Here is an 18,391-nt window from a genome sequence, read left to right on the forward strand (position 1 = left end):
GATGTGAGAGAAAGAAGTCAAGGATGACTCCAAAGTTTATGGCCCTAGCAAGTGAAAGAATGATGTTTCCATCAACTAAGATGTGAGGAGGCTGTTGGAAAAGCAAATTTGGGGGTAAGATTAGGAGTTCAGTTTTGGACACATTGAGTTTGACACTCTGGCGGACTTCCGCGCGGATATGTTGAGCAGGCAGCCCAGAGTCTGGGGGGAAAGTCTAAGAATAAAAATTAAATTCGGGATTCATCAACAAGGTGGTCAAAGCCACAGACTACATGAGATCACTAAAGGAGTGAGTGAAAAAATGTAAGAGCACCAAGGACTGAATGCTGGGCACTCCAACATGAAGAGGTAATAAGGGAGAAGAACCAGCAAGCGGTTTGGAGATGGAGCAACCAACGAAGTAGGATGAAGGACAGGACAGTATCATACTACAGAAGCCATGTGAAGAAAATCTTGAGAAGGAATTAACCAGCATTATATTTAAATTTTTTTAATGTCTATTTAGTTTTGAGAGAGAGAGAGAGAGAGAGAGAGAGAGAGAGAGAAAATGTGTAATTGGGGGAGGGGCAGAGAGAGAGGGAGACACAGAATCCGAAGGCTCCAGGCTCTGAGCTGTCAGCACAGAGCCTGACGTGGGGCTCATCCCCATGAACCATGAGATTATGACCTGAGCCAAAGTTGGACACGTAACCAACTGAGCCACCCAGGTGCCGCAGAATTAACAAGCATTATAAAGGAAAAGCCTAAATGAGAAAAGATCAGCGAACTCAATTTTCCCTGCCCCCCCATCCTTCTTTTTCATTTCCATATCCTCCCTTATGCCAAATGCCATGGCAGAGATATGTACAAGAGGCTGTGGGAATAGCAGGATAGTGTCCCTGTGCCTGAAAGGAGAGCAGACTGCGGAAAGGAAAAACTGTCATGGAAAACACAAAAGAGATGATGTCTGTGCAGAGTCAGGAAAGCTAAATAGGAATCTGCCACGAGGATGAGACAGAAAAGAATACCAGGCAAGTTGGTCAAGAGATGTATGGGCATTAAGACTTCAGTGTGGTAGGGGCCCCTGAGTGGCTTCGTCCGTTGAGTGTCTGACTTCGGCTTCGGCTCAGGTCATGACCTCACTGTTCGTAAGTTCAAGCCCCACATTGGGCTGGCTGCTGTCAGCTTGTCAGTGCAGAGCCCGCTTTGGATCCTGTCCCCCTTTCTCTGCCCCTCCCCTGCTTGCACTCTTCCAAAACTAAATAAATATTTTTAAAATTTTCTAAATAAAAAAAATAAAATAAAGACTTCAGTGTGGGAGAGTGACAGAGGATCAGACTGCAGAGGTCAAGAGGACCAAATCATATGCCATGACCTTGTGTGAATGACCTTGTGTGCCATGCAAGGAGTTTGAACTTTATCCTGTAGGCAACCGGGAACCCCTAAATGACTCTAAGCAATCTGGTTTTCTGTTTCCGTTTCAAAGAGATCACTCTGACAGAACGCAAATTCAACCGGAGGGGAATAAGGACTGACTGAGTGACAAGCTAGGACGCTACTGGAAGGTCAAACCAATAAAAGGGGGACGGGGGTGGGGGTGCTAATCTAAGGCAATGAACGCCGGAATAGAGTAGAGCAGATTCAAAAGAGAGTTGACAAGTTAGGCTTTGAAAGTAAGGACAAAGAGAAAAATGGGTAACTCTCAAGTTTCTAGCTTAGAAAGCTGAACGGATACTGGTACGATTCCCCAAGATAAGGAATATAGGAAGAGAAATGGGTTTAGGGGAGTAGATGGTTTCTTTTGGACAAGTTTAGGGCATTGCATGTGGGGCATCCAGGTGGACATGTCAAATGTGCAGAAAAAAATATGGGCTGCAGCATAGTAGAGACATAAGATTGGCACTCACTGGTGTACTTGCGACAGTTGAAACTGGGGTCTGGATGAGATGCCCCAGAGAGGGAAGGGTGAGTGGATAAGGACAGGATCTTGAGTAACGCTAACATTTAAGGGGCAGGTAAAGAATGGAACACTGGCCAAGGAAACCAAGCAGAGGCTATCTGTGAATGAACTCAACAGGACAGCAGATTCCAGGTTAAAAGATCATCTTCCCCAGGGATCACTGATATAACCTCTAGCTTTCTAAGAGCAGCAGTGAGTATCTTCACAACTTGAAGCATCTGCTCTAGCATCGGGCTGCAACCAGACAGAGAATGAACACAGTAACTTAAAACTAGACAGGACACAAGGCTACATTTAGGACGCTGAGTCAAATCAATGCTACCTATAGGTACATAACTATAACCATATAATAGACATCGGTGAAGGCACTATACCGAACAGATTAATTTAAATCTTACAAGGCATGCAGCCTGCAGCAACGGGAATGACTGGCTATGCTGAATACTCTCCTCTGAAGACAGGGAAGGAGAGAATCCGTTAAGGCCCCCTCCCTAAGGAAGCCAACTTCACGCAACTGCTCAGGTTTTGGTGTTAAGGGCTGATTCCCCGCCAGGGGTTGCCAGCTGCAGAGGGCGGGGCTCTATTTTGGGCTGCCTGCTGTCCCTGAGCCTGGCCGCGTCTGGTTTGAGCAGCATGCAGCCCCAGTGACTCACACACCCATGCAAACCGCCTGTGGCTCAGTGGCACGGCCTCGGAATGCCAGCCTCAGGCCAGCTCCCTCCTCACCCCATTACACTGGGATAAATAAATAAAGAGCCCGCCAGCAGCCGCACAGCCTGATGGCAACCAGATGGAGAGAGGGAGGCATGGACAGGGCCAGGGGAAGGAACTCCCTCCAGTGGACTAGAGTGAGAGAGGGCCATGCCAGCCCCATCCTCCTAAACTTCTTTAACACAGTTCCTACTGCCATGTGGTAACAGTCCCCAATTCCTGGACTCATCTTCCATTCCTGATGGTGCCTCCCAGCCCCCAGTCCTAAGAAATGCTCTTTATGGGGATCTTCCCTCTATGAAGATCATACCAGCAGCCACTCCATCCAGCCAACTTGAGGAACACTGCCAGTACTCCCCCTCCGATCAGGCCACCATCGATTGGCCCCCTGGGGCTCCCTGGAAATGCGAAATCGAAGGCTCTTGGCGGGAGAGGAAAAACAAAAGAACTAAATATGAAGATGTAACCCCTGTTCAACCCTTAAATATTTTTCCTGGCCTTAGTCTCCTAGAAACTTCCCTGCCCTACTGCCCTCTGTGCTCTATCTCTATGGCCCCTAGCCTAGAACTAGGAAAAACAGACCCTAGGCACTGACCGCATGGCCCTCTGACATCAGCCGTGGCCCCCCTCTACCTTCATCCCGAGCTCTCTGTCCCCGGTTTGTTTATCTTCCTATGTTGCTTATTTTGATGGCACATCCTTTCAGCTGTCTTGGGTGACCCCATGACCCTTCTGTGTCCTGTTTGTAGGACCCCAGGCAAGAAGAGTAACTGAAAAGGTACAGTGGCCCTAAGAAATTCTGCAGTCCCGTTAGGAAACGGGTTCTAGCGGCTATGCAGGACATTCAGTGATCCCAGAGGACACTGCAGTGATCCCAGAGGTCACAAGAATTCCACATTGTCCTAGCCCTTAACTCTCCTCTAATTGGTGTATACAGCCAGTTAGCGTGGCAAAACAAAATAGGGATGATCCAGATAAGAAATGTAGGCAGTCCTAAACATACAGCTACAGCTACATGACCTTAGGCAAGTCATTTAACCTCTCTGGGGCCCAATTTCTTATCTATGAAATGGAAAGCTACAGCCACTTGTCTCTCAGCTCCTTTGCAGATATATAAAATTCCGTAAGTCTATGTGGTTTGGGTGTGATCCACCCAGTACTTAGAAGACCAGTATTCCTGAAGTAATTGGTTCCAAAACACCAATATTCTTCCTGGGTTGGCACCAGGACTCTCCATGCTTTCTCATTCGATTCTGCAGGATTGCCCCCACCCCAAAGCATGGAAGAGAGGAGCTTCCAATTTTACAAATGAGTAAATGGAGGCTCTGAGTACTGATTTATCCGAAGCTGCAAAATAAACCAAGAGTATAACTGAATACCCCAAATATAGGTCTCACAAGCAGCACTGTATGCACAGGCCACACCGCCACACTTTTCATGAAATTCCCCTAGCACGGATTTACCAACATCTTCATCCACAAACTTAGTGAGAACCTACGACTCCCAGGCACTCTGTTCAGTGCTGGGGATACAGAAAAGCATTCAACACAGTCCTTGTCCTCAAACTGTCCACAGATCAATGGAGGAGAAAGGCATAGTCTTGCAGACATATAAACGGTAATATCACAAAGCTGTAAGTGGTAAAACAGAGGTAGGAACCAAGGTACTATGGTGGCGGGAAGGACTATCTTTACAAGGAGAGTCTGGAAAGGTCTCCCAAAGAAGCCAAAGCTGACACTTCAAAGATTAATAGAAGTTTACAAGGTAGATAAGGCCAGGGCGTTGGGTATTATAGATTAAGGGAACAATGTATGCCAAGACATAAAGGCTGAAGAAAGGCACTTTGGCAATTCAAAGTCATTGTCTGTCACTGAAGTATAAAGTTCATAAAGAAAAATGTTAAGAAATCAAGATGGATAAGTATGTGGGCACTAGATCAGGAAGGGACCTCTCTGCTGGGCTAAGACGAAGCTTTGTATTGTTTAACTAAGGGGCTGAAGCAGGGAATTAGCATGTCACCCCCGGCCTGTGTTAACCTCCTTAATACCTACACTTATGGACAGAGGAAGCTATCTGGCAGAAAAATGGCCTAGGAAATCTCTCTGTGGCAAGTGTAATGGTCTCTCTTTCCCCATAAAGACTTGAAATCTCCTCTGCTTCAGGACTCAACAGAACATGCTTTCCTTCTTCTCCAGAGTTAAATTGCTTCAGTAGGTGGACTGAGCACTCAACTCGCATTTTTTGCTCTTAGTGTTAAGACCCCAAGCATCATGGTGTCTTGGCTTGGCCAATGCACAGAGGCAGAACAGAAGGTTCCAAGTCAAGAACACCTGCTTTAGGCCTAGCCCTGTGAAAAACATTAATTTCATGTTCAAAAGAAATATGAGTCACCGTCCCTGTCCACAAAGAGTTTACAAATTAGCCTAGATGACAAGACAAAAATATGAATAATCTATACAGAACGCAATATTATAATAGCATTATTTGCTTACATAGTAAAGTACCAACTTGGGTAACACATATAATTAGAAAACAGGGCAATAATACTAAGGTACTCACTGTACAACTAACCAGTCCCAAAAGAGTTAGAGAAGGAGAAGATCAATATTGACTGTTATTATCAAAGGTCACTATTATTAATACTCCCCCTGTTTGGCATTTAATAGATGTTTCTTTTGGCCAAGCTCAATCCTTAGAAGGGAAACCTAGGCAGGAGCTTCTGACAGGCCACAATTATCTACTCCCCATTCATTCCTTTGCCAGTCCCCTTGTATAAACACTGTGATTTTCCACAGCCTACTGTGCCCACAAGACAGTTCCCAAATGGTAGCCCTGTGCTTTTCACCTTCCTCTGCTGCGGGATGTTGAAGGGGCCTGGACAAGTAATAATAACTAGCCCCCCACCCTATAATCCAGACCTGCGATCTGATCTCAACAAGCAAAAATTTATCAACTGGTCAACCAAACTTTCCAAGGTTAGAGAATTCCAAATGAAATCCCTACGTTAACAGAGATGTTTTACAAATGTTAACCAGCCCACTTTCGCCTTTTATATTCTTGCCCCCTATTTCACCCTATCTTCCCCAATGTGCATCTCAAGTTTTATCAGATTTTCTCTAGGCACCTTTTTCAGAGAAAGGACTTCCCAACCACGCAAGCGAGCTAACACCCAAAACGCGTGAGAAAATAAAGCAAAGTTGCGCAAGGAAAAAGAAAGTTCTTATTGTTGCATACACTACCTCTACCATAAATTGTTCCAAGAAGGAATTTTCTTCAAATGGCTCTGTCTTCAGCCGATCTGTAATAAGAAGGGATACAGAAAAGAAATATTAGTCTTAGGATGAGCTTCTTGACTGTGAGAAGGAAAAGAAACAGAGCCCAAGATTTCTTGGGAACGAGCATAAACATGCAACACCCAGAGTCCAGCAGGAGAAGGGATGAGAGTGTGTGAGCAAACAGGAGGAGGAAAGGGTGATTAGCCACACAGGACATGTTCGGTGGCAGCATGTGCTCTTAGGAGTTTTTCCTGCCACGAAGACAAAGGTCAAACTGAGTTTTTATTCTGAAGCTGAAACTCTAGCACTTCCTAAGGTCCCAAGTCTGTGTCGCCCTCGTATAATTTTGTATAGAGCTGTTGGCCCTTTTCCAAAGTCCCCCCTTGCCATAACCTAGGCCATGGCTGGACTCAGTTACAGCTTCTATGGCTACTGGACACCAGCCAAGTCCTCAAGGCAGAGAGAAGTGTCACCCAGCATCTGGTCAGCATCTCCCCAGGGAAACCCATCTCTAATGCAAACGACTGTCCCCTTTTCTGAGGCCCTTTGACCATCTGAACCATTCCCCTCGCAACACCCCCAAAGAATATCCTCTCACCTCGGCTCAGCACAGCCCCACTCTCCTGGTAGTCCTGGATCTCTAGATCTTTCATTCGAAGCAAGGTTGCTAGCTCCCTCCCTTGGCACTGCAAGGCCAGGCTCATGCCCATGAGAGGACGAATCAAATGCTGGGAGACCTTTCATAGAAGAGACATCCATCAGCCAACAGACACTTACAGAGTACTCCCTAATACTATATTAGGAATTAGAAAAAAATATTGAAAAATAAATGTTTTCACAGGGACTTACAGTTTCATAGGCAAGCAATCCATCTACACAAATACAGTAATAAAATAATTAAATAGGTATGTGAAAGAAGTTCAAGGGTTTTCTTCGCAGCACAGATAAAAGGATGGGAAGAATAGAGGAGAACACAGGGACAGATAACCTGGAGTGGCAATTTAAAGAGAAGGACGTGGGGTGCCTGGGTGGCTCAGTCAGTTAAGCATCGTCTCTTGATTTCAGCTTAGTTCATGACCTCACGGTTTGTGAGTTCAAGCCCCACATTGGGCTCCATGCTTACAGCACTGAGCCTGCTTAGGATTCTCTTTCTCTCCCTATCTGTCCCTCCCCCACTCATGCTCTCTCTCTTTTTGTCTCTCTCTCTTTCTCTCTCTCAAAATAAAGAAATAAACTTAAAATTTGTTTGAAAAAGAAGAAAATAAAGAGAAGGATGTGACAGAGTTGATAAGAGGAAGGTGTTGCCTCAATTCTCCTCAGAGACTGAGGGACAAAAGTGGAAACCCAAGTAACCTTCAGGAAAGTAGGTGTGGCTTAAACAGAGTGAGCTAGCTGGCGTATAACAGAAGACAAAAACCAACAGAGAGTAGAGAGCCTTGGGTCAGTCTCAAATTAAACCCAGACACTGATTACGAGCCATTTCAGGGCTGCCAATAGCCCAGAATGAGCCCAGAGTTTCAATCTGCTCCCACAAATGCACCAAAGTCTCAGGTCATGGTAACAGAAGCCAGCCAGTCACCAAGAGGCCAGCCTGGGAAGGAATAAACCGACTAGCACACCTTGCTCTTAACAAGAGATAAGAAGGACGTGAGCATAGCCACACCACCCAGCAGCTAAGATGGTATTCTCACATGATAATACACAGCTATATAGGAAAATCATTTAATTCACCTACGCAAGGTATTCAGTAGCTTTAGAAAGGAGAAAGCCATAGCCAAAGGAAAAAAGCTAAAATCAATCATCTCTCTGTGGCTAGTGCATGCTATCAGAGTTCCTCTCCCTACCCCCAAGCAGATGAGCTAAAGGAGGCACTAAGAAGAAATGCCCTAGATCAGAGGTCAGCAACATTTTCTGTATGAGCCAGGTAGTCAGTATTTTCAGCTCTGTGGCTCATACAGTCCCTGTCACAATAGTCAATTCTGCTATTGTAGCAGAAAAGCACCCACAGACAACGTGTAATACATCAGGGTGCTGGGGTTCCAATGTAACTCCTGAAAAATAGGCAGCAAGCCAGAGGTGGCCCACTGGCCGTAGTACACCAACCCCCACCTTTCTCTAAGGACAAATTAGGAGAAGAGATGGTGGGGGGGGGGGGGGAGGCATAGGTGACAAGGATTAGTGGCAGCTGCTTTTGTACCAGCACTAGGACCCAAGAAGTGCAGGGTACTGACACAGAGTGGAAGGCCAGAAATCAAGTCTAGCTGTAAATACCAGTCACTTCTTTCCATCACACAGTACATCCCAACCTGGTCCTGTTTCTCAGGTCAGGTCCTTCGGATAAACTTAAGCCTCCAGGAAGTACTGTTCAAAATGTGGCAGAAGTTCTGCCTCGGGAAAATTAATCTGCTCTAGACCCAACCCTCTTTCCTAAGAATTATTTTCTTAGGTTTGGTCCTGTTCAAGGTAGATTAGGAGGAAAAATAGGTGAATACTTGTATGAAAGTAAGTCAATGTTTGCAGGGGTTGAAGTGAAAGTAATTACAATTGGTAACCAAACAGTGTCACCGTCCATCTGGTAACAGCCTTCAAATAACAGAAACTCCTGGGGTGCCTGGGTGGCTCAGTCAGTTAAGTATCTGACTTCGGCTCAGGTCATGATCTCATGGTTCCCGGGTTTGAGTCCCGTGTCGGGCTCTGTGCTGACAGCTCAGAGCCTGGAACCTGCTTCAGATTCTGTGTCTCCCTCTCTCTCTGCCCCTCCTCTACTCATGTTCTGTCTCTGTTTCTCTCTCTCAAAAATAAATAAACATTAAAAAAATTAAATAAAAAATTTTTAATTAATTAATTAATTAAAAAATAAATAAATAACAGAAACTCCTAACATAGTAACCAGCCTCTCTCTGGGAATCCACCTTAATAGCAATTTCTTTGAGTGGTAGTAAATATAACAACATGAAACACAATGAGAAACTGTTTTTAACCAATGCCATGTTCTAATTAAATATGGTAATACCATACCAAGCATCTGAAATGATCTATCAGACTCTAATGTCTACATAGCAAAAAAAAATAAAAATAAAAAATTTAAGCTTTTTATCAGTAAATATTTCAATTTCTCCAACAATTTCATAAGATTGGGTTACACCACTCTGGATTATCAGGGTATAACTCATTTCAAAGTTAGATGAACACTAATATAGATAAGTATGACAAGGCCTGTGGCTGAAGTAACAGACTTCAGAGCAAATCCACAGATACTACAAGGAAAAATCTTGAAGTACTTCAGGTCAGGAACACCCCACCCCTTCATTTACAGACAACAATATATGAAGAGAAGGAGTTCAATAAGTCAATTCAACAAATAACTACTGTGTGCCTCATACATATTCTGACCCTTTGAGGCTTCTACCCTCAAAGAGCTCACAACAGTTAAGGAGGCCAGGAAGTGTGGTGGATATAGAGGCAGGAGCTGCCGATCTTTTCCAGAGGAAAAGCTACTTATAACTTCCCCCGATGTCTTCATATTTGCCATTGAAATATTTACAAGTCAGAGGCAGGAGAGCAGAATGGCAGTTATCAATCCCGAGATGAATTCTATCAGGTTTGGATATAGTGAAGAGCGCAACAGACTGGGAATGACATCTAGATTCCAGCTCTGGTTCTGAGAGCACCTAGATGTGAAAATGGCTTAATCCCAAGCACCTTCAAGGTCCTTATCTTTTTCAAGGGAAAATTACGGAGTCAGAGTATTTGCTCTCACAGGTCCACTATAATGCTAAAAGTTCAGTAATACTACATATGTTCTCGATTTACTCTTCACGATTCCATAGTAAGGCTGTGACTGGCATCTCCCCTTTAGAGATGAAGAAACCAAGTCTTGTAAAAATTCAATTATTGGGGCAACTGGGTGGCCCAGTCAATTAAGTGTCTGACTCCTGATTTCAGCTCAGGTCGTGATCTCAGGGTTCATGAGTTGGAGTGCAGGCTCTGTCAGGGCAGAGTCTGCTTGAGATATTCTCTCTCCCTCTCCCCCCTCTCTCTTTGCCCTTCCCCTGCTTGCTCTCTCTGTCTCTCTCTCAAAATAAATAAAAATTAAAATTAAAAAGTTACATTAGATACTAGGAAGAACGAAGGAAGAAGGGATAAAGGGAGTTGGCTGGAAGCAGAAATGGGCTAGGAAGCGGTGACCCAAAGCTCTACATATTCCATGATATCCCGCAGAGCCTTGAGAACTAGTAAGTCATTAGTGTGAACATCCTGTGTTGTACCCTCCTGTTCTCCTGCATGACTAGTAAGAGTCAAGCTGCGTAATCTCTCTGGAAGACAATTTGGCATTATGTGAGCAAGAGTAAAATTACAAATATTCCTCGATTTAGCTATTCCACTGCTAGTTTACTCACACGTTTACACATAGGAAAAGTAAATACAAGGACAGTCACCAGGCATAACAACAAAAGAATGGAAACAACTTAAGAGTCTACTAGTAGCATATCAATTAAATACACGTTGATATATTCATTAAATAAAACTCTGTTACCATTAAAGAATATTAAGGCAGATCTTCTCAATATATTGCTATGAATGATTTCTAAGTTCTAGAATTAAGTGATGGATTATGTGGGTAGCACGCTGCCATTTGTGAAAATGCACACACACACACCCAGATACGTATTTGACTGAGTATGTACATACTTACATATATGCAAACCTACGTATAGCTTTAAGAATTCACAAGATGGCATCCGTAGTTGCTTTAAAGAAGGAAAAGGAGCGACTAGAAAAAGGAGTAGAAAGACCTATTTTTTCACACTAGACCTTTAAATGCTATTTGAAATGTTTGTCTTTTGCATGAATTACTCATTGAAAAAAAATGAAATAAAAACTATCACAACAATGAGTAACAAACAAAAATTATGACTGTGTGACCTCACAGACACACACACGAGCCTGAAATAGTATCCGCCTACACCCTTGACAGTGTCCACTGGCTCTAACTTTTTCCCTGTAAAGCCTCCTCAGGTTCAGGGGTTTCCCTGGGATGGCATGCCTCTTCTTTTTTTAATAATAAATATATTATTTTACCTTAAAGCACTATTGTTCACCAACTGATCCATACTCACGTCTCCCTGTGGCCAGTCAGGACTGATTGCACTCCAAACACTAATGCTTCTTTCCTTATTGCAGCTGCCCAATTAGAGAAATTTGCCTACAACAGCTAGTTTTCCCTTTACATGGTATTTTCCATTCTAATATCATTATATAAGTGCTCTTTATTCTTTCAGGGAGAAAAAACAAAAAACAAAAACATTTGAGCCCACCAGCCTCCTAGGAGACCTGCCTCCGAAATCTCACTATTCTGAATTTCTAGGGCTGTGTGACGCAAAATGAGACTAGCTAGAACTGGCGCTTCCCAAAGGCAGCTTTAATGTTTTGGTCCCGGAACAGGCATTATCAAGGGAACAGTGCCCCCTGGTGTTACTTAGAAAAAGTTAACAGGGTTTTGAACAAAAGAGCAACGTCTAAAGAAGGATGGAAATTTTCATCAAAAATTTCAATTAAAAACAACAGATATCAATGACTGCTATCTGCTAAGCACTGCTGATGGACCTTAGAAAGTCTGAGATGAGAGGCGCCTGAGTGGCTCAGTCGGTTAAGCGAGTGACTTCAGATCAGGTCATGATCTCACAGTTCATGAGTTCGAGCCCGTCGGGCTCTGGGCTGACAGCTCAGAGCCTGGAACCTGCTTCAGATTCTGTGTCTCCCCCTCTCTCTGCCCCTCCCCCGACTCGCACTCTGTCTCTCTCTCTCAAAAATAAATAAACATAAAAAAATGTTTAAGGAAGTCTGAGGTGAATGAGAAGTAGTTCTCCGCAGCACCCAAGCCCAGCTTTACTGGATTCTAGATCAATGGGGCACCTGGGTGGCTCACACAGTTAAGCATCTGGCTTCGGCTCATGTCATGATCTACTTGCGGTTTGTGAGTTGGAGCTCTGTCTTGGGCTCTGTGCTGTCAGCTCAGAGCCTGGAGCCTGCTTCGGATTCTGTGTCTCCATCTCTCTCCCCTCCCCTGATCACATTCTCCCTCTCTCTCTCTCTCTCTCTATCTCTCTCTCAAAAATAAATAAACATTTAAAAAAAAATTTTTTTTAAACACATGAGAGAACAGCTTCTCAAAAAGCACTTTGTCACATCCACTCTGTTTATGCCAAAGCATCACATCATCTCCGGAAAACTAAAAACGGGCTATAGGAAATGATGTCCACTTGTCTTCAGGTCCTTCTGCTGATAAACCTACACCCTGAGACCTCCTTTAGAAGACGCAAGCCTCTAATGCTACTGACTGAAACAAGCCGTTTATATAAAAGGGTAGAAGGGACCAGTGGCAGTAATTCCTGCAAACAAGTTTAGTGTTTACTCTCAAGCTAATTCCTAATAAAAGCTCTTGGGGCCTAGAAAGCTACAAGTGAGCAAAGAACATTATCTTCCTAGCGGCTGAAAATAGGCTCTTGAATCAGACCTACCTGGGAGTAAAATTCCAGCTCATTCATTTATAAGCTGGAAGACTCTGGACTGCCTTCGATCTCAGCTTCCTACTCTGAAAACAGGGATAAGAATACTTACCTTGCAGGGCAGCGGTGAGGATTAAGTGACAAGAAGGGTTCAGAAAGGTACATGACACTGTACATACTCTGCCCTGTTGCCAGGCTGATCTTGATAAATTACAAATTGGATCACGTTAAACCCCTGCTTAAAGTTTTTCAGTGTATCCCTGTTGCATTTAGGATAAAATCCAAACTCATTAGAATCCTTCAAAATCTGGTCACTGCCCACCTCATTTCCCACAACTCCCGGCAGTCATGAAGTTCCCCCACTTGCCCACACTTCTATATCTCCCTGTTTCTCAAAATACACTCTGGCCTAGAATGACCTCCTGATCTTCTCCCAATTGCTTCCTGCTCACCTTCAAAATCAGCTCAGAAACCATCTCTCCAAAAAAGGTTTTTCGGACCTTTGATCATCCTGAGCTTACCTCAATCAGAGAATTTGCCATACTTTATCCCGTTTTCCATCTGTCTTCTCACTAGATTATGAACTCCAGGAATAGGCTATATTGTGTTAGATCTAAACACCCAACAATTAGCCCATAGTAAACACCTAATAAATGTTGAATGAATAAAGCAATGAATAAAGACACACAATAAAGCAGGTAAACCCAAACTCTGCAAGTAAAGGATACACCAGTCAAGAATCCATTTTGCCTTCTGTCTAGTCAAGGAAAGTTTTCCAACTGGAGAAGAATTTCAAATGGAGTCCACAAAAAAAATAAAAGCACCTAAAGATTCATTTCAAAGCAGCTGGCATTCCCCTTCCCCACCCCATATCTGAATTGCACTCACCAGGGAAGGGTTAGCTAGGATGCAGTGGAAATTCCAATAAAAGGGGAGACCAGAGAGCTCACTCTGCACCCGTAGTATCATTGCCTCGTCCACACGATCACAGGAAAAGGTAGCTTTGCCAGGGCAAGCAGTGTCCTTCAACAATGGGCGAAGCAGATCATCCAAATGACAGAGAAAAGCTGCAGGGGGGGCAGTCAGGCGCTTGTTCAGCTCCTAAAAAGACAGCAGGGGTCGTACAGAGTGAGACTACTAAAAGGAAACTGACTCCCCACTCCGTAACAGCAAAGGAAAGCTCGTTAACATGAAGACAGTGGGCATGAGAAGAAGGGAGGGAAAAAAGACACAGGAACAGGAAAGAAGAAAACAAAAAGAGAGAGCAACTGGCCTCCTTCACAATCGTGCATGTACTGCATGCCGTGCAGAAACTAACACACGTACAACCAAATGGAAAGATCCCAGGGCTTTGGGTAGAAGTGCAGGACACTCATTGGAACTGTCTCAACCTGATCCGACCTCCCTTGGCAACCTACAGGCCAGTACGCTGGTTGGTGTGAATGTACCCTGACCTCCACTGAGACAGAAATCATACCCACGACCGCCCCACCGCCGGACTTGTCACACTTACCTTGGCTCTCTGGCTGACCACACTAGCGTCCACCTGTTCATGCCACACCTGTTGCAGATCTGAAACCAGCAAGGCATAGCCCTGCTTGGTGATATAAGCCTTGACCAAGAGGGAGTTCTCGGCGAGTGGCAGCCACGCCCATGGCTGCATCAACAGACCTTGCTCCAGTTCCTCCATCTGCAGGAAAGTCTTAATTTAGGAAAGTGCCCCGGGGTACTGCAGGCCTGGGGGTGGGGGCACCACTCAAACAGCTCTATATCAAATAAGCCTGTGAAAGACTCCTCCCTCATTAGACAGAAGGTACGACTAATCTCCTCCCCCACCCCCGCACACACACAACCCCCCCCCCTCCCATCCCCTGCCCCACATGTAACCAGCTGGACAACCTTACTACCTCCTGGCCACTACAGACCTATTTAGAATTTTTTTTTAATTAAGTTCCTAAAGGGCATAAAATATCTTTCTTCCATAGTGTTCAAGCCTTGGTATATTGGTATGAGTATTTCTGCTTGCTAACATTATAACTTAATGTGGAAACCTGAACCATTCTTGTTACATCTATTTTCTTTTTTTAATGTTTATTTATTTGTGAGAGAGACAGAGACAGAGCTTGAGCAGGGGAGGGGCAGAAAGGGAGAGAGACACAGAATCTGAAGCAGGTTCCAGGCTCTGAGCTGTCAGCACAGAGCCCGATGCGGGGCTTGAACTCACGGACCGTGAGATCGTGACCTGAGCTGAAGTCGGACGCCCAACCGACTGAGCCCCCCGGGCGTCCCTCTTGTTGCATCTTTATCACATTCCTAACAAAAACATCAATGCTACCCTGTCCCAGAACTTCTAGAAGTAGTTCTTGTCTTTTTTTTTTTTTTTTCCAACGTTTATTTATTTTTTGGGACAGAGAGAGACAGAGCATGAACGGGGGAGGGGCAGAGAGAGAGGGAGACACAGAATCGGAAACAGGCTCCAGGCTCTGAGCCATCAGCCCAGAGCCTGACGTGGGGCTCGAACTCCCGGACCGCGAGATCGTGACCTGGCTGAAGTCGGACGCTTAACCGACTGCGCCACCCAGGCGCCCCGAAGTAGTTCTTGTCTTATAAAACATCATAAGTCATAAGTGTCATGAGCAGGAAGTTCAACTTATTTGATCATTATCTAGAAATAAAACTCTAGAAACTCTCAGAATTTCAAATATATATTTATATTCTCTAAATAGATATATACATACATATAAACATATACATATACATACATACACATTTATATACACATACAAACATTCCTCAACACAGGGATTCTTTTTTAAATTTTTTTTTTCAACGTTTATTTATTTTTGGGACAGAGAGAGACAGAGCATGAACGGGGGAGGGGCAGAGAGAGAGGGAGACACAGAATGGGAAACAGGCTCCAGGCTCTGAGCCATCAGCCCAGAGCCTGACGCGGGGCTCGAACTCCCGGACCGCGAGATCGTGACCTGGCTGAAGTCGGACGCTTAACCGACTGCGCCACCCAGGCGCCCCAACACAGGGATTCTTAATCTAGCGTCTGTGCTTGTGAATCCTCTCAAATTATATGCATAATCTATGCAAACATGCGTATAGCCATTTGGGAGGAAGAAGTCCACAGCTACGTCAAATTCTCAAAGGGATTAATGACACACATATACAGACCTAATAAACTCTTTTGTTTGTCCAGAAGCAAACAAAAAAGGCCCAAATTCCATTTTGAGAAGAATATGGGTGACTAAGAAGTCATAAACACAAGGCACAGCATTTCGCAGAGGTAGAGACAATTCATTAACTTCCATTTCACTCATCCCCCCAGATCCCCAACCCAAGGTACTGTCATGCCCTGCTGTATATCCTGGAACTCCTGGAAGCCAACTTTTCTAGTTCAACAACTAAATTTGTAGTCTTAACTTAGTAGATGTTCTGTAACTATGGTTACTTTACAGGAAGTCTGGTCATTTTTCCTGTGGGTAAAAAAAAAAAAAAGTGATACAATTTCCTTCATTATTTCAGTCTATAAATACAAAGTGAAGTGAGGGAGTCGTCTTAGAATATAAAGGAAATAATGAAATTCCTTGGATTTCATTAACATGATTAACATGGCTCTATTCCTCCTGTCATTTCCATCACAGTCTAAGCCGTTATTCTTACAACCATAACCTCGCTTTTGAAGAGGGGTCTTGTAACAAAACTCAATTTGTACAGTCAATAGTTAGGTGAAAAGTAAATATATTTTGTGATTTTTATTTGCAGCAGCCTTGTGTTTGGAGGATGGGACTGCAGTCACTTCCCATCTGCTGCTCCCACAGGGAGGAGATCTTGGAATGATTAAGGTAGCCCTCACTAGACCAGAGTTCCACATTGCCAAAGGTCACAAAGTCAAGTGAACAAGTGAAGTCGCCAAGCCCTTCAGTGCACCCTCTAAGAGTGCCAAAATTGGGTAGATTCTCCTCGCCTAACACTTCAGAAAGCCTGGAAGCTCAAAACCCTCAAACTGTATAGTTGTTTTCTGTCTTGTTTGGGGGTGGGAGAGGAGTCTAAAATGCGCTCAGGGTATGGGGCACACGGGTGGCTCAGTTGGTTAAAGCCACAGACTTCGCTCAGGTCAGGATCTCACAGTTCATAGGTTCCAGCCCCATATTGGGGTCTACGCTGAGAGCTCAGCTCAGAGCCTGAGCCTGCTTCGGATTCTCTGTCTCCCTCTCTCTCTGCCCCTCCCCTGCTCGCGCTCTGTCACTTTCTTCCTCTCTCTCAAAAATAAATAAACATTTTTTTTAATTAAAAAAAAAAAACAAAACGTGCTCAGGATCAAGAGGCCCCATAGGAAGGTCTGAGACATTCAGCACCAGACCTGGGACTGGCAATGCTCCCACCACGCGCGTCCTATTGAGTTCAAGGCCTCTGAATCTTATCTTTCCCCACCTCCCCCGCCCCCCTTCAAGGCCGTCTTTAACCTTCATGTTAACAAGATTCATCCATTTATTATTCTTGAATGACGCTTAGGAGCGCCGACAGTCAGATGCGATAGTCTGAGAATCCGGGTCCGCACCGAGTCCCGCCCCTCGGCCCAGCCCCTCTCTCGGCGCAGCTCCCCCACCATCCTGCAGAGGGCAGCAAGGCCCCAGCCACCGTCCGGGTTGGACCACGCCTCGTCCCTCCGTGGGGACCAACCCTGGCTCCCTTTACCACAGCCCCACCCCAGGAGTCGCCTGACGTAGTTTCCATCCGCCCTCGCCGCGAGGGACTTCGCCGTCTGCCTCTCCACTTTGACAGCTGTGGCTGCACCGAGGCGCGGCTCGGGACCCCTCGGGGGTAACAAAACCGACCACCGGCCGCTTTGCAGCTCCGAGGAGCCCGCCAACCAGTAGCCACACAAACCCGCCTCGCCACCGGAAGGCGGGCTGCGCACGCGCTGCGCACGCGCCCCGCCCACCCACGGAGGCCTGCCGCAGCACCCGGGCCGCGCGCGGCTCCCGGCACGCCGGCGGGATCCCGGGGGTCCCCTCGCCGCCTGGCTCCGGCTGAGGCCTCGGCCCTGATTCGAACCCGACACCACCTACCGTGAGCGGCCGCGAGAGCTCCCACCGTCCTCTCAGCAGACCGCGCAAACCGAAAGGCCTAGAGTAGAGGCCTTTCGGGACCTAGGGGCGGGGCCGAGGCCCGACGTGGGCGGGGCATCTGGGTCCTCGCGGCGAAGAAAGCGAGCTGGGGGGCCGCCGCTCGGGGAGAGCGGGAAAAGGGCCGCTGGACCCGCTGCTGGGAAAGTGGAGTAGTAGTGGCGCCCCTCGGAATCGCGCTGGCCGAGTAGGAAGAGTGGCAGATGAGGTGCGGGAGAGGGGTCCCAGGATTTGGACCCTTCAATAAACTCAGGTCACTTCCCTCCCCTACCTTTCCAGCCCCCCTTTTTTTTTTGTAATAAAATGAGGAAATTGAACTTCACTAATTTTCTGATCCTCACCAGCGCTCAAGTTGTTTCAGAGATGATTCTTCCATGCATAAATCCCATGGTCTGACCTCATCCTTTACCTCTCCTGTCTCATTTCTCCTTCCATTTTTACCCCCATGCTTCTGCTCCATCACCACGGAGAAACTTAAAATCCCTCATCTTGTACTTTGTACAGTTTATGGTTTTGCTTCAGCTGCATGCCTGAGCCTGACATATTCTCCCCATCCGCTTTCCACAACCAGAGTCCTCTCGTCAAGGCCAGCCTCAGTGCTCCTTCTTCCATAAGGCCTTTGCCACGATCCACAATCAGAATTAACTGTTTCTTCTCTTTTGCTCCCATAGCATTGTTTTAATCTTTAATACAGACTGCCTTCTGGCTTGGATTTTAATTAATAATTACGTAGGTCTTTTTTTTTTTTTATGTTTATTTATTTAGAGAGAGCACACAAGCAGGGGGAGAGGCAGAGAGAATCCCAAGCAGGCTGCACGCTCA

General features: G+C 45.5%; 1 protein-coding gene across 3 annotated transcripts in view; it reads right to left on the reverse strand.

Moving 5' to 3' along the window:
* NHEJ1 (non-homologous end joining factor 1) overlaps window positions 1-17,600 on the reverse strand; it is an 82,098-nt gene extending 64,498 nt beyond the window's left edge. For 2 of the 3 annotated variants that reach the window (XM_032594519.1, XM_030325396.1), the window contains exons 1-5: window positions 17,513-17,600; window positions 13,948-14,124; window positions 13,323-13,535; window positions 6,524-6,662; window positions 5,890-5,948 (exon numbers count right to left, since the gene is read on the reverse strand). In XM_032594519.1, the coding sequence (XP_032450410.1) occupies window positions 5,890-5,948; window positions 6,524-6,662; window positions 13,323-13,535; window positions 13,948-14,124 (588 nt within the window). In that variant the 5' untranslated portion in view covers window positions 17,513-17,600. Of the gene's footprint in view, window positions 1-5,889; window positions 5,949-6,523; window positions 6,663-13,322; window positions 13,536-13,947; window positions 14,125-17,149; window positions 17,338-17,512 lie in introns of those variants that run through there. The other variant, XM_030325397.1, reaches the window with a different exon arrangement.
* Window positions 17,601-18,391: the final 791 nt, after the last annotated feature.

This window comes from Lynx canadensis, chromosome C1, assembly GCF_007474595.2.
Source record: "Lynx canadensis isolate LIC74 chromosome C1, mLynCan4.pri.v2, whole genome shotgun sequence".
Lineage (NCBI taxonomy): Eukaryota > Metazoa > Chordata > Mammalia > Carnivora > Felidae > Lynx > Lynx canadensis.